Source organism: Lampris incognitus, chromosome 10 (assembly GCF_029633865.1).
Source record: "Lampris incognitus isolate fLamInc1 chromosome 10, fLamInc1.hap2, whole genome shotgun sequence".
NCBI classification, from domain to species: domain Eukaryota; kingdom Metazoa; phylum Chordata; class Actinopteri; order Lampriformes; family Lampridae; genus Lampris; species Lampris incognitus.
Window position 1 is genome coordinate 35,567,528 of NC_079220.1, and position 14,054 is coordinate 35,581,581.

Here is a 14,054-nt window from a genome sequence, read left to right on the forward strand (position 1 = left end):
TCAGCGATGACTCCTTGGTTCATTTATTGATGTCTGAGCTGCGCGTGAATCTGGCCTGGTGTGTCAAGCCAGTCTAGCGCGTTTCCTTCCCTCCACCTGTAATCCAGATCCGTTTAAACCAGCCTGTTTTTAAGACGTTTTAAAATGGATGTGGCCGGCCTGTGTGTGGTGGCTGTGAGCCGTGGTGAGGGTTAATACCCGGGCTGACAGGCTGATGACGCCCTCCTCCCAGCTGCTGCTTCTGTCGGGTAAGTTTGCGGTAGCAGGATGGAGGTAACAGTTTTTGAAAGAACGAAATTGTACAAGATCGCACCGGGTTGTGTCCAAACAGCAAATGCCACCTCTGATGTCTTCAGACTGGTACAAACAGACGCTGGCTAGCAAGCTAACTAACGTCGATCAAAACGCAAACTCAAGCGTTGTGTTAACGGAAAAACTACACTAATAGTTAGCTAAAACCGGCAACTTTGTGGCGCGGTAGCAACGTAATCCAACCCATCTACCGCTAGTAGTGAAGGAACCGAGTAGTCAACCGCCAAGAGATGGCGTATGGCTTGTTCGACGTTTCGCCTTAGTCACCCACGTCATGTGATTAGTTTCCAAGTCATTTCATGTGAATCGTGCCGTTGGGCTCCATGTTTGATCATACGCCCATGACCTCTGGTTCAGCGGTCGGTACCCGGGCCACAGTCTGACCCGCTGTACCGTGACTGGTACACGGCGTCCAGCAGGGTGACGGGGCCGAAACCTGCTGCTCGGTAAGACACGAACCACTTCCGTCGTTCATGCATCACAACCGGAGAGTGAACATTTCCCCTCCTGCCCACAGAATGAAGAAAGATGCGCGTCAAGTGTTCATAGCTGTTTTTAAAGTAAGTATTTTAGGATGTATCGCTCTGATACTGGTGAGCCTCAGTGACAAATATGTGCAAATGTTTTCTATGATTGTCTCACTACTTGTTTTTTTCCCTGTTTCCATATTTAAAATCCCAAAGGCCAAAATCTCATTGCTTTGCTACCAAGAATTCCAATTTCGATTTTCAAATGAAAATGGAGGATATGTCCCTGTCAGGCCCGGACAAAACCAAGCTAGAGGTGAGTGAGAAGAAAGGCACTTTCACACAGTATTTATTAAGAATCTTCATTTTGATACGTTTATTTGTGGTATATGTTTCCTCTCAGGGATGGGCAACATGATCCAGAAAGGGCCGGTGTGGATGCAGGTCTTCGTTCCAACTAAGCAGTTACACGCCTGATTCTATTAGTCAACCAATAGTCTTTGCTGAGGACCTTGATTTGTAGACTCAGGTGTGTAACTGCTTGGTTGGAACAAAGACCTGCATCCACACCGGCCCTTTCTGGATCATGTTGCCCATCCCTGCTTGATGTTCTCTTCAACGTTTCCTCCACGTTGTAGGCCTTGGTCCACGACATCTACTCAGACCTGGTGGAAGACGCCTGCCTGGGTCTGTGCTTTGAAGTGCATCGTGCTGTCAAACAGGGTTACTTCTTCTTAGATGAGACGGACCAAGAGAGCATGAAGGAATTTGGTTGGTACCCTGGCTTCCCGTTTCGCCTGCCCGTCATTTGTCAAGTCTGTTTGCTCACCTGCTTTCACCCATGTCATAGAAATAGTGGACCAACCAGGAGTGGACATATTTGGCCAAGTTTACAATCAGTGGAAGAACAAGGAGTGCGAATGTCCCAACTGCAAAAGATTTATTGCAGCCTCCCGCTTTGCACCGCACTTGGAGAAGTGCTTGGGTATGGGACGTAACAGCAGTCGTATTGCCAACCGCAGGTCAGTCAGTAAAGCTCACTCAGAACTGATCATATTCATATTATCATAAGATGTGGGTGTGCATATTACTGAGTCCTTTATTTCCATCTGCTAAACAGATTAGCTAGCAATAACAACATGAACAAATCGGAAAGTGATCAGGAGGACAATGATGACCTCAATGACAATGATTGGTCATATGGGGCCGAAAAAAAAGGTGAGCAGAAAATTAGTAAACTGGAGTCTCTGCTGTTAATGTAAACTTGTTCACAAACACCTCTCTTACAGTCTTTATATTTCTGTTACAGCAAAGAAGAGAAAGTCAGACAAGGTATTTTTACATTCTTTGAACGTGTTTTATAGGTGAGTTGTGTTGCTATGTAAATTTTATGTTTGCTTTTTGTTTGCTTACACTACCAAGGAAAGTTAGGAAAAAGTTCATTTTGTCTTTCTCATTGTCAAATTAATATTCGTTATGCCCTCTCAGTCTCTGATATGGGTAGAATGAAAAGTTTGCCTTTTCTGACACAAGCATTTTATTTCGTAATTTGTGATATTGGGCTATACAAATAAAATTGACTTAACTGTGGCGATGAACCCAATCTAAATTTTGTTGTTGTTTTTTTTGTTTTTTATGTAGAGTTCAAATTCGCCTAGAAGAGCCAAATCTTTAAAGCACAAAAATGGTAAGCCGTATTCTTAATGCACATTATGTAAAGAAACTCTCATGGTTGTTAATGTCATGCAGTGTTAGGAAAACTTAAAGCACATGTGGTGGGGCAAAGGTCATCTAAGTTATTCCTTGTTTTAAGTACATGGCATGCACCTTTGTTGATACCCTGAGTGTCTCCTACAAATCTAATGATACATTAAAGGATTTACAACACAAACTGATATTCATAGTTTTAAATTTTACCAATTTATGTATGACACTTGGCATTACATTTGTCAGTTCTGTCTAATGGTAATAGGTTAATATTAGTTTTCATGTCAACTCCGTTATAGATCCTCTGATATGATATCAGCTATTTGTAAGTTTCACTGTGTTATATAGGGCCGCAGCTAACAGTTATTTTCACAATCAATTAATTGGTCGACTATTTTCTTGAATACTCATTTAGTCTGTTAAAAGTCAAAAATATTGATGAGTGCCCATGTTAAGTTTCCAGAGTCCAGCTGATGTCTTAAAACTGTTTTACTTGGTCTAACCAACAGCCAAAAAAACCCTCAGGTATTCAGTTCATAATGATGTAAATCAGAGGAAGGCAAGTAAATCTTAGCATTTATGAAACTGCAACCATCAAATGTTTGGTATTTTTACTTGATGAATGACTCAACTTATTAATTGTAATCGATTAATTTTCTTTCAATCAATTAATTGACTAATAATTTCACCAGTAGTGTTATGTAGTGAAAATTATCTTCTAAAACTCTATGTAGCAGTTTTGATATAGTTATATGATGGTGTGTGGATGAGGTGCTGTCTATGTGAGTTTGATTCAGATTCAGACAACTTTATTTATCCCAGAAGGGCAGTTCAGTTCTTGCAGTCTACCCAGACATACACAAACTCACAGACAAGTGTCATGCATCACCATGTCAGAGACAACAGACAGACCAGTACATGGGCAAGAGATGCACACTGCCACCCTCATGTGGCCCTGCATGCAGACTCACACAAGGAACAGGTGAAGGGCAAAAATTCATATAAGTTAAAAGAATAGAATAATAAATAAATAAATGAAGCATTCTAAGATGCATTGCACATTACATTCCCCCACTACAGTCAGTGAACATACAGGCCCACAAGCCATGCGAAAAACAGACAAGGTATAAATCAACTATCGTGGTTTATTGTGGTTTGAGTGGCAGGTGGAGGCGAGCGGTCAGATACTGTGGTGTGTCATCAGCGTGCAGGGCTGCAGCCCACACCCCATGATGCTGCTCAGCTCCTGCACGCCTGTTCAATAATACCAACCACAAAATATAGATTATAGGTTACAAGCAACATTGGAAACTATCCATCCATCCATTATCCAAGCTGGTTATCCCAATCGGGGTCGCGGGATGCTGGAGCCTAAACTAATCAAGCAAAAATTGCAAATGTAAAGTTTGAATAAACGAGGGCAAAAATAGCAACACAACTTCAGCCTTGAGACGATATACAAGCTCCATAAAACTGGAGAAATGCTGAAAGGGTTTCTTGCTAATTTTCTTTAGGATCATTGGCAAGGTGCAAAGCTGAACGAACAGCTTGCCTAATAGGATCAAAATTCCAGGTTAAAATAAAGTGCAGTCAATCAGGGTCTACTGAACTATTTGATTCAAGGTCCAGGTTCTGGGATGTTCCCTAATTGGTGTATAAAAGTACATTTTGTCTGAATGGTCACAAAGGACGTGATCGTAAAGCTCTTTGGGCCGGATTAAGTCAACACTGAGCTGAAAGTGAAGACGAAGTCTGTCTCTGATTAAGGAAAACTGAATACTTGCGGTGTTAATTCTTTCACATTACAGGAAGTCATTTAATTCACCGTTGATATCAAAAACATTGCTTGATGCAGCTTTATCCAAATAAGATGTCCAGTGAAGACAAGTAAAATCCAAAATATCAAAGTATTCATTTAAACTGATTGAGAAATTCTTTAATCATAGCGATGAAGTTGGCACCCTAATAAAACAACCTTAATTACCCCATTTACCAGTGTTCCTTATATCTATCTCTATGGTGTTTTGTTTTTTTTTGTTTTGTTTTTTGATTCCCCCACAAGTGACAAATATTGGTCTCATTCTCTGCCGTGGTATTTGCAGACATTTATTAACATACATTTATCACTAATGCTTTGGATGGTCTGTGGCTGTATGAATGAAAGTGACTTGCAGTCCTCTGCTTGCTCTGCAGGGGAGCTGAGCAGCAGTGTCAGTGCAGAGCCCTTTAAGGTAAAAAAAAAAAAGTCCCTCCCCCCTTCGTATTGTTGTTTAAAAAGTGACAGTTCTTCAGCCACCTTTTTCTTTAAATGCATGCAGGCGTTCTGATATTTCCTTTTTCTGTGTCCTTCGTTACAGTACAGCTACAACACTGGCATCAACTACGAAACATTAGGCTCTGATGAACTGAGGTCTCTTTTGACAACGGTGAGCATGCACCCAAAATCCTAAAAATATGTTTGCCATGCCAAGGAGTAACCTGTTCTTTCCCTGTGGTTGGATACATGGCAAGCGTTTATCACTAATTGAATGAATGATTGTCTCCACAGCAATGTGGGGTGATTTCAGAACACACCAAGAAGATGTGCACTAGGTAACGATTCTAATGCCCGTTAACGCAGAGAAACCTAGCAGTGTTTGAAACCTTTCCGCTTTTTCCAAGATCTAGTGTATGGAAAACCAGTAAACTGTGCAATCACTGCTCTTTCTAATGTGTGAGATGGCTGTGCTAAGCCATGGCCTTGCTGAGCTTATTGTTTTTATTCATTAAGCCGTTTTTAAAACCCATTCCAGTGACTTCAATTTCACTCAAAAATAACTTGCAAAAGAATTTGAATGTGCGGTGAACCAATAAGAGACCCTTTTGCAGATGATCATAGAAAGTTGAATGAGTCAGTTCATCTGGACACATTGTTTATTGAGAGAAACGTTTCATCACTCATCTAAGTGACCTCTTCAGTCTCAACTGACTGCAGGTATCCCACCCTTATAAACAATACAGTGACATAATGACCCAAACCAATGATCAACATATGCAAATTACCGTGACCATTAACTAGAGTTTCACTGGCCATGTGTACTATTCACAGAGGGGTGGGGAATAGTTGACATCACAGCATTGTAAGATGGTGACAGATGTACTCTTAGTCCTCCCCTTGGTTCAGGGATGGTCGTTCCATCTTCACGTAGATGGCCAGATTGCAAGATGAACTGATTCAACTTGCTGTGATTTTCTTACCTGGATTATTGAGCATGTATAAAGACACTTTTGCAGATGTTTCTCCTGGATAGATAGATTTTATGCACCAGTGATTTAACTGCATACAGCTGTGCTCTCAAGAATTGCAGGGCTTGTCTATTTTCTCACAGCGACTCTGTGATTATACTTGTTCCATTAATAAAGGTAGGCTGGGCCTTGCATGATTCAAACTTGTGTCACTACCAATAAGTCTTGGGCCATTATCATTAGAGTTTGTGTGTCAGCTTTACATGCTTGGCCAATAGTGTGCAGTATTGGGGGGGGGGGGGCAAAGCAATACAATGCTACTAAAAGGCAGCACTGCAAAGAGATCTGGTTAAAACGGATTAGTCCACACTATATTCCAATGAAAGATACTCGCATGTTGTACATTTTCCACAGTTTAGTTTTGACTTGCTATTTACACTCAAGCTCAAGTGTTGCACAACGATGAATGTCAGTGTTTTCCAAGCAGGTTGCACTGTTAACAAATTAGGTAGCGCTGGCAAATTGCTGACAACCTGCTACTAGTACACTAGAGATGTGCAAATGACAGGCAGTCTCAGAGAATAGAAAGGCGCTATTTGGACTGAATTATGAGAAATGGCACAAGAAATTAAACCGATTTATATCAAAAGGCATGATGTAAAAGACAAAATGAATTTTACTCATTTCAAATATAACATTGGTCTGTTTCTGCTTGCCGCAAATTTTGACTGTACAACGTTTAAAAACATATTTGAAACACCAACATTTTATTTTTAATCACACTAATACACCCAATCTCCACAAAGTACACAGATAGTTCAAAAATCCTGTTTTTCACTGGAATGGGCCTTTTTAAGGTTAATCTCAGCAAGGCTTTTGGTTTGGCCCCTCTGAAGTTTTGTCATAAAACCTGGTTTGGTCTTTATTCTTTAACTCACCGTGTAATGGTGCCTGAAAACTCGTGGTTGCATGTTTATGTAAAATCTTCAACATGATCAGTTTCATCAGTGTATTTATGAAAATGATCATACATGTTGGGACTAACTAATGGGTACACAAGTGGCAAGGCAATACAACTTCTGACTGTCTTTCCAATATATTATAGTTTAAATAGTTTGCACGTACTACTGGCCCGTTATGCTCATTAAGAGTATCAAATTCTGTCAGTCTGAAGGAAATAATATTTTACATGTCAAATATAAGCTTTTTTTAAATTTTTACCCCGCTTGGACTATGCAGGAGCCATGGGATGTTTTTGACCTCATATAGTGTATGATTAAGTGGAGCCAGTCTGGGACTAATCTCTTCACATCTAACCCTTTAATGCCTCATTCTGCTCCCAATCAGATTGGTCACTTGCGATCTGCCCCACTCACCTCTCTATGTGGTGTAAGGCAGGGTGGTGTGATGTGGCCAGCTTTTAGGGATTTGTAATGCCCCATTGTGTCCTACCAGGTCCCAGCGTTGCCCCCAGCACACGGACGAACAGAGGAGGGCCATCAGGGTATTCCTCCTGGGGCCGTCCGCGTGAGTTTGCCCCCCCCCCCCCCATCCCCAACCCTCCTCCTGCTCTTTTTACCCTGTTGGCAGTTTGAGACAACCGGTAGCACTGGGAACGTGCACTTAAAAGAGTAATGCTGAAATCTCAGACTCCTGTGCACTCATGTGTTCCCTGTGGTGTGGAAGCTTGCATGAACTGTTGTATTTGTTGTTTTTTTATGTACATTAGGTTGAGTTTTGTTTTGTTTTGTTTTTTTTGCTGGTGAGATGGACAAGATAATGTTATCAGACTATATGTTGAATATTCTTGTTCAAATGGTGCATTCTCTAAGTTCATGGGCCATTAACTGCCATCTCTAATGACCAGTGCATTGTTATGACTAATGTCTAACAACATTGTTGACCAAGGCTGGCTCCTTTCTTCATTCCACGTAAGAGAGCAGTGGTATCAGGAGAAAAAAAAAAGGTGGACAACTTTCTCTGTAGTTTATTGTGTGAATTGAATCTGCTGATGCATTTTGGTGCAATTTTGTCTGGTTTTGGTGGTAGGCCGTTGCTGCCTGACACAAATGCTGTGGTAGAGAACGACAGTTTTGACATTCCAGATGGACAGGCCCTGATGAGCCGCCTCCAGTGGGAAGACTCCCCAGATATTTCCCCTGCTGACCTCGCCTCATCTAAAGCCGGTAAGGATATATGAAATATACTGCTTTTCCACACCAACTCCATTTATAAAACCTTTTTTGACAGATTTGATGGTCAGATAATGACAATTTGTCACATGCTCATCTTTTCTGTCTGCCACCAAGGCACCAACCACACGGACTCTAGGAAGCCCAAGAAAAAGAAAAGGCCATCATCTCTTGGTTTAGGCAGCAGTGGTGGAGGGAGTATGTGTCAGATTGGAGGGGTCAGCAGCAGTTCTCAGAGTAATTTCAGCTTATCCAACAGAAAGAAGAGGCCCAAATTTACAGCACCACCTATTCCAAGTATCTATGATGACCTAAATTAGCATGAACCCTGCTTTCTGTCACCTCACCACACTATATCATCCCCCGCTCCCCTCTCCAGATGTAGGAGGATTAGACAAAATGCACAAAACCAGGTGGAATTTGACCTGATGGTCATGTTCTACATAATAAATAATCATAATAAACTGTCTCCATCTCATTAAAGACTTGCCCTCATTTCCTGGAGAGCTCATTGGTGTGGTGACACGTATGACCTGTTGCTTTCTGCTGTGATGAGCCTCAAACAGTGAATCCCCATCTCTCAACAGCAACACTTGACACACATTCATCAGTGGCTTTTAATGAGAGCATTGTATTGCACAGTTTTGTGTGTGTGTGTGTGTGCGCACGCGCGCGTACCCGCACGTATGTAAATTTTTGTATTAGTTTAATGCAACTGTTGAACAGTTGAGTGACGTGTGTGTGATAGATGGGTTTCTAACTTAGCTGATGTGTGTGGTTGTATATACTTTAAGATTACTATGCATCCTTTATTGTGCCATTTTGAATATCTTTCTTTAATTTACACTGACCAATATATTTAACTGTACTGTTGTCTGTGAAATGATGTATTATTTATCTTGTACAAGTGTACATGCAGATTTTCATATTTGTATCATAATGAGCCAGTTGGATTTTTGATTATGTGCATGTTCAGTAAGTTGTAGTTAATCAAATGTGCTTGTCTCCCAATATTAAACTGTCAATTTTCCATTGTTAACGATGGCACTATAGAAAACAGATTCTCTAGAATGAGTTTGAAAGTGTCCCACACTTGCTTTTCCTTTATTAACCAAGTGGTTAAGCTGATTATGTAAATTGTCTGACTTGTAATGGCAACTGAGGAAAAAAAAGCACAATCAGGTCAGTGACTTGCAAAGGTTTCACAATTATTGCACCAATTCATGTAGATGTCTTGATGTTTTGTCATGTCCACTACAATGTACCAGTTTAAAACCCAGACTGAGCCTCACAGGAACAGTCATTACACCAATGTGTAACCACTCGTCATCAGTTATTGCATAACATGGGATGAAAATCCCCGAATAATACACTGGTTTCATCTTTCCAAGTCGCTTTTTTGAAAAGGGGGGGAAAAGAGCGTCTGGTTTGTGATGTTTTAGTTCCTGTTGAGTGGAATACCCAGTTAGACGACACCTGTCCCTTTCAAAGAACTAAACCCAAAATCTTGCATCCCATGGCTAAGTGTAATAGTGTCACTTTAAGTGTCATGTCTTGCTCAACATGAAAAATGTCTCTTGTGAAGAGAAAGAATGGCTAGTGTTGCCGATGTTTTAGTCTTTGTACTCGTCTTGACATTGAGTGCAGTGACCAAGGATACAATATCTTGATTGTCCAATATTTTTTCACACACCCACCCTGAAGGTATGTGATGACTGTTGAACTTTTACATGGAATTAATATTTTTAAGCACATGCATGCTGCAGCGCCTCCATCTCTCAACTTTCCCAGTCCACGAAAGCGCAACATGTTGACAATGGCTTATCTGTAAATCTCTGAACTAGCCATTTATGCACTGAAAGTTTAACTGACAGTGTAAGTCAGATTGTCTTGTTTCCTACCTACTACATCACTGAACATGCAACATGTGGCATCACAGCTGCAACAACGCACACTCAAGAAGTCAAAGTTAACAAAGGTTAGCTTTACAATGCTTTAATCTCAGTCGGCGCTGACGGCAGACTCGTCTAACACAGGTAGGAGAGCATGAAATGGGTTCCATGGGGCGGCATCTGACGTGCCCGAGACCCCTCCCGAACTTTCAAGTGCCAAATGCACAGTCTATCATTTTATTTACAGTAAATACACTATTTACATTACCTTTTCAAAAGCAGTGTTTTCCTTAATGCCAAGTGATTATTTAAATTTTTTTTCTAAATATTCCCATAGTCGTTAAATCAACACACTTGGAAAATGTCTGCCTTACAGTAAGGCAACGGTTAGTCAAAAATTGATTTCTGAGATAGATTAGAGATGCAGACTAATCGGCACACAACACAACGGCGAGTGGTTACAAAAGTTACAAGATTCAAGTCTAGTATTGATTGCTTGTTTTTCCTGTTTAGCAGATATTTTTCTTACACAAATTCATACTTAAAAACATCCGCAATGTTCACAAAAGCAAATGAAATTAAAGCATTATCCTATTTCCCGGTAAGAAAGAGCAGACCACTATTGAGCCATAGTGGCAAAGCAGGCCACGTACTAAAATGAGTGGAACACTGAGTTGCTTTTTTGTTAACATAAGCAAAATTATAGCTCAGTTTAACCTGAACTTTACAAGAACGCACATTTTATAACATTTACTCCACATATACTATACAATCTCACAATCCTTGTTCTTTCAGCATGTGCAACACGGGTGTACCCTCACACATACAGTAGGATTCAGCTATTGGCATCTGCACCAAGGCTCCATTTGATAAGTCTCTCCAGACATCACCTGCTGTCATTTTTGCTCCACCTCACAACAATGCTGACATTCAGACGCAAGTAAAGGACTTCTGTCTATTATGACACATCTGCCCTCTCTCGCTCTCAACGGTTGTGCATCCCAAACATTAGGAAACTGAAAAACACAGTGACTCCTACAAGGGAGATGGTCGCAGGAGCAGTGAAGAATTGCCTGTAGTTGATACGGAAATACCAGACCACAGCCAATATCACCACAAACACAGGTACCACCAGATTACTGGTGCTCAGTGCCAGACCAGCTGCCCTGATTCCACCGGCAACCCCAGCGCTGACTCCTGAGCCTGCCCCAGACAGGTCTCCTTCCTCTGGACTGGCCTCATGATGCACCTGGGAGATGTGGCAATGGATCACACTGTTGTGTGTAATGTTTAGGGACAAGAGAGTCCTTCTAGGATCCTGCAGCAGCTGTCCTTGGTAGATCAATTTTATTTGACGCTCCCGACCCGAGAAGTATTTGCTGGAGGGGAGGAGAGAACAGAAAGGAGCTATGAAAATGCATAATCACAGTTGGGATCACAATCGCTATATAGATGGGTAGGACTTATTCCACCAACCTTTTCAGTAGACCAACTGTGTCATGTGGCTTCAGGATAGCCACCTCTTCTGTGTCATTTAGAAATTTCAAACGTACAGAGATGGAGGTGGTGGTAGAGTTGTTGGACAACACTGGAATAAGCTTTGGCACCATTCTGACTTCATTTAACGCATCATCACCTTCCTCTTCTTCCTCCTCATCCTCCTCCTCATCCTCTTCATCACTTAGATGGTATCTACCACTATGTGACTGCTTGCTCTGTATGTTCAAAAGATGATCTGTGGCGACACCTGCAGCTCCCTCTCCTGTACCTTCTCCTAGCTCAGACCCTGGCTCCTCTTCTGGCTTGTTTTCCTGGGAGGGAGGAGGAGTCTGCTGTTCAGGTGTGTCTGTGCTGGCAGGCCCTCCACTGTAGCTATCAGGGCCCCCCAGCCCAATGAGGGAGGCATGTGCGCCGACAGTGAGGATGGTACCTAATATATGGTCTCCCCGATCTGCCACATGTGTTGACAGCCAAGCCAAGACCAGGGCCAATACCAAAAGCAACACACCACCTGCTGCTGTCACCTCATCTCCCATCCCGTCGAACATGGTCAGTGCACACACCGCCATTTCTGTCTTCAGCGTCTGAAAAAGACAAGCAGAAATGCACACTGGAATATTGTGTCCCCAAATATTTACATTAGCCATATACAGGCCATATGAAATACAACATCAAAGTAATCGATAGTGGTTTCTTTAAACAGTGCAGCAACAAGCGGTTCAGCGAGCGAATAATGGTTGCCTGAACACCAACTGGTTGTGGCGTGTTTTGTCAGTTTACTTTCCAGTCCTGTTTTGTATATAGAAGATGTTACAGCTCTTAGCTAAGGGGTTAGCAAGCTAGTTACTTAATTAGCTAGCTACAGTTAGCCGAAAAGCGACCTTCGCCCGTTTACAACAGCCGTTCATCATTTTTGAGCAACATTTTCTGAACTCTACCTTAACATTCGCGCATTTCTTGTGAATGTTGACTTATTGAAATGACGCACACCCGCAGCGTCTTACTTACTGTGGAATCAAATCATGTTGAGGACGTTACCACAGCGCGAGATAAGCGACAAGACTACATCAACACAGTCGACGACACAGCGTGACGTCATCACCGGCAAGCACACGCAAGGATGGGCTTGTTTTGCTAACTGGGTCGCGCGCGGCTGCTACTCCAGGCGGGTGTGAAACGACGCCGGGGCCAAAAGCATATTGCGAAAGACGCGTAAACGCGGTCAGTGTTTACCTCCAATGCCGCTTTCACATGGAACCCAGGAGATGGTAAACGGCAGTTGGCAAAACGGAACGGGAAAAACCACAAACTGCGCAACAGACGGCAGGACGGTTGAAAAAAAAACCTACATGGGTTGTCAAAGAAGGTTGAATTAGTTCATCTGGATACTAAGTGGCATCTGTAGCTGAATGTTGAAACGTATCTGTCAATAAACGTTGCATCAAAATGAACTGATTCAACCTTTGATTTTCTTACCTGGATTATTGAGCATGCATCAAGACACTACATGGGTTGCTATGGTGATGTATTGTTTGCAGAAAAAAAGAAATTGTACAAACATTTTGTGCTTGTTTTATTTAATTATATACAGTAATTTTGTCAAAAATTGGCTATTGTTTGACTATATACACACCTATGAAATTAATCTGCCATCTTTTCTGTTTTGTGATGTGCTACGCAACATCCAGTTGTAAATTCCGCCACGGAGGACAGTTAAAATACTTCCGTCTTGTCGGCATAATTTTCGTCTGATTTTACCATCCTGCTTTCATCCACAATAATGACTTCCGGTCTGACGTTTACAGGGTTCCATGTGAATGCAGCATAAATACGATAATAAAAAAAGAAAAAGGACAGATGTTACGCCGAGAGCAGGAGTTGAGGGCCCAAATGCAGACAGCAGAGAGAGACTTAGCTAGAACAATGTTTTATTAACACGAACTTACATAAACAGGGACAGAAGCCACAATTTTCTCTGAAAATAAGGCGTCAGTGACTCATCCTGTACATGTTTAGGCCATCCAGTTAACACCAACTGTTTAACCACTCTTAACACAGGATCTCTGTCTGTTTCTTTGGCTATTTCTCTAGCAGTAAGAGGTAAGTCTTCCAGGTAAGACACTGTAAATTGGGTTTGACACCACATCTACATCAGGCTTCACAGGTAATCTTGATAAAGCATCAGCATTGCTATGCTGCTCTGACTTCTTGTACTGGATTTCATATGTATACGCTGCCAAAATTAGAGCCCACCTTTGTAATCTACCGGCGGCCAGTGTTGGCACACCTGTTTTAGGCCCCAGAATTTTCAACAGTGGCTTGTGGTCTGTCAATAACAAGAATTTCCTTCCATAAAGATACTCATGGAATTTCATAACTCCAAAAACAAGACCCAGTGCCTCTTTTTCCAGTTGAGAGTAATTCTGTTCTGTTTTAGTTAACATTCTGGATGCAAATGCGATAGGTCTCTCACTTCCATCTTTCATTTTGTGGCTGATTACAGCACCAACTCCATAAGGAGAAGCATCCCATGCTAGTATGATATGTAACTGCATCAAAATGTACTAACAATTTATCTGACTGAAGAGACTTCTTTGCACTATCAAATGCACTTTGACATTTCTCTGACCATTCCCAGGTTGCATCTTTATGCAGCAATGCTGTCATTGGCTGAATTAGAGTAGATAGATTAGGGATAAACTTCCCATAGTAGTTTAACAGAGTTAAGAATGACCTGAGTTCAGTTACATTTTTCAGAA

General features: G+C 41.6%; 2 protein-coding genes across 7 annotated transcripts; one reads left to right on the forward strand and one right to left on the reverse strand.

Moving 5' to 3' along the window:
* Window positions 1-39: 39 nt before the first annotated feature.
* atxn7l3a (ataxin 7 like 3a) lies at window positions 40-8,510 on the forward strand. Of its 4 annotated transcripts, none has more exons than XM_056287674.1 (14): window positions 40-248; window positions 830-872; window positions 996-1,095; window positions 1,418-1,550; window positions 1,630-1,801; window positions 1,900-1,997; window positions 2,089-2,111; window positions 2,421-2,466; window positions 4,680-4,717; window positions 4,844-4,912; window positions 5,035-5,078; window positions 7,167-7,238; window positions 7,761-7,897; window positions 8,388-8,510. In XM_056287674.1, exons 3-14 carry the CDS (start codon window positions 1,045-1,047, stop codon window positions 8,453-8,455), a joined length of 951 nt encoding a protein of 316 aa, XP_056143649.1. In that variant the 5' UTR covers window positions 40-248; window positions 830-872; window positions 996-1,044; the 3' UTR covers window positions 8,456-8,510. The 4 variants fall into 4 exon arrangements, 3 of the variants coding, with proteins under 3 accessions (XP_056143649.1, XP_056143647.1, XP_056143648.1); XM_056287672.1 differs by lacking the exon at window positions 8,388-8,510 and adding an exon at window positions 8,021-8,223; XM_056287673.1 differs by lacking the exons at window positions 7,167-7,238; window positions 8,388-8,510 and adding an exon at window positions 8,021-8,223.
* A 2,261-nt stretch (window positions 8,511-10,771) lies between these two features.
* On the reverse strand, window positions 10,772-13,043 carry tmub2 (transmembrane and ubiquitin-like domain containing 2). Of its 3 annotated transcripts, none has more exons than XM_056287677.1 (3): window positions 12,929-13,043; window positions 11,272-11,879; window positions 10,772-11,174 (listed from the first exon to the last, which is right to left on the reverse strand). In XM_056287677.1, exons 2-3 carry the CDS (start codon window positions 11,862-11,864, stop codon window positions 10,781-10,783), a joined length of 987 nt encoding a protein of 328 aa, XP_056143652.1. In that variant the 5' UTR covers window positions 11,865-11,879; window positions 12,929-13,043; the 3' UTR covers window positions 10,772-10,780. The 3 variants fall into 3 exon arrangements, with proteins under 3 accessions (XP_056143652.1, XP_056143651.1, XP_056143653.1); XM_056287676.1 differs by lacking the exon at window positions 12,929-13,043 and adding an exon at window positions 12,304-12,393; XM_056287678.1 differs by lacking the exon at window positions 12,929-13,043 and adding an exon at window positions 12,234-12,291.
* Window positions 13,044-14,054: the final 1,011 nt, after the last annotated feature.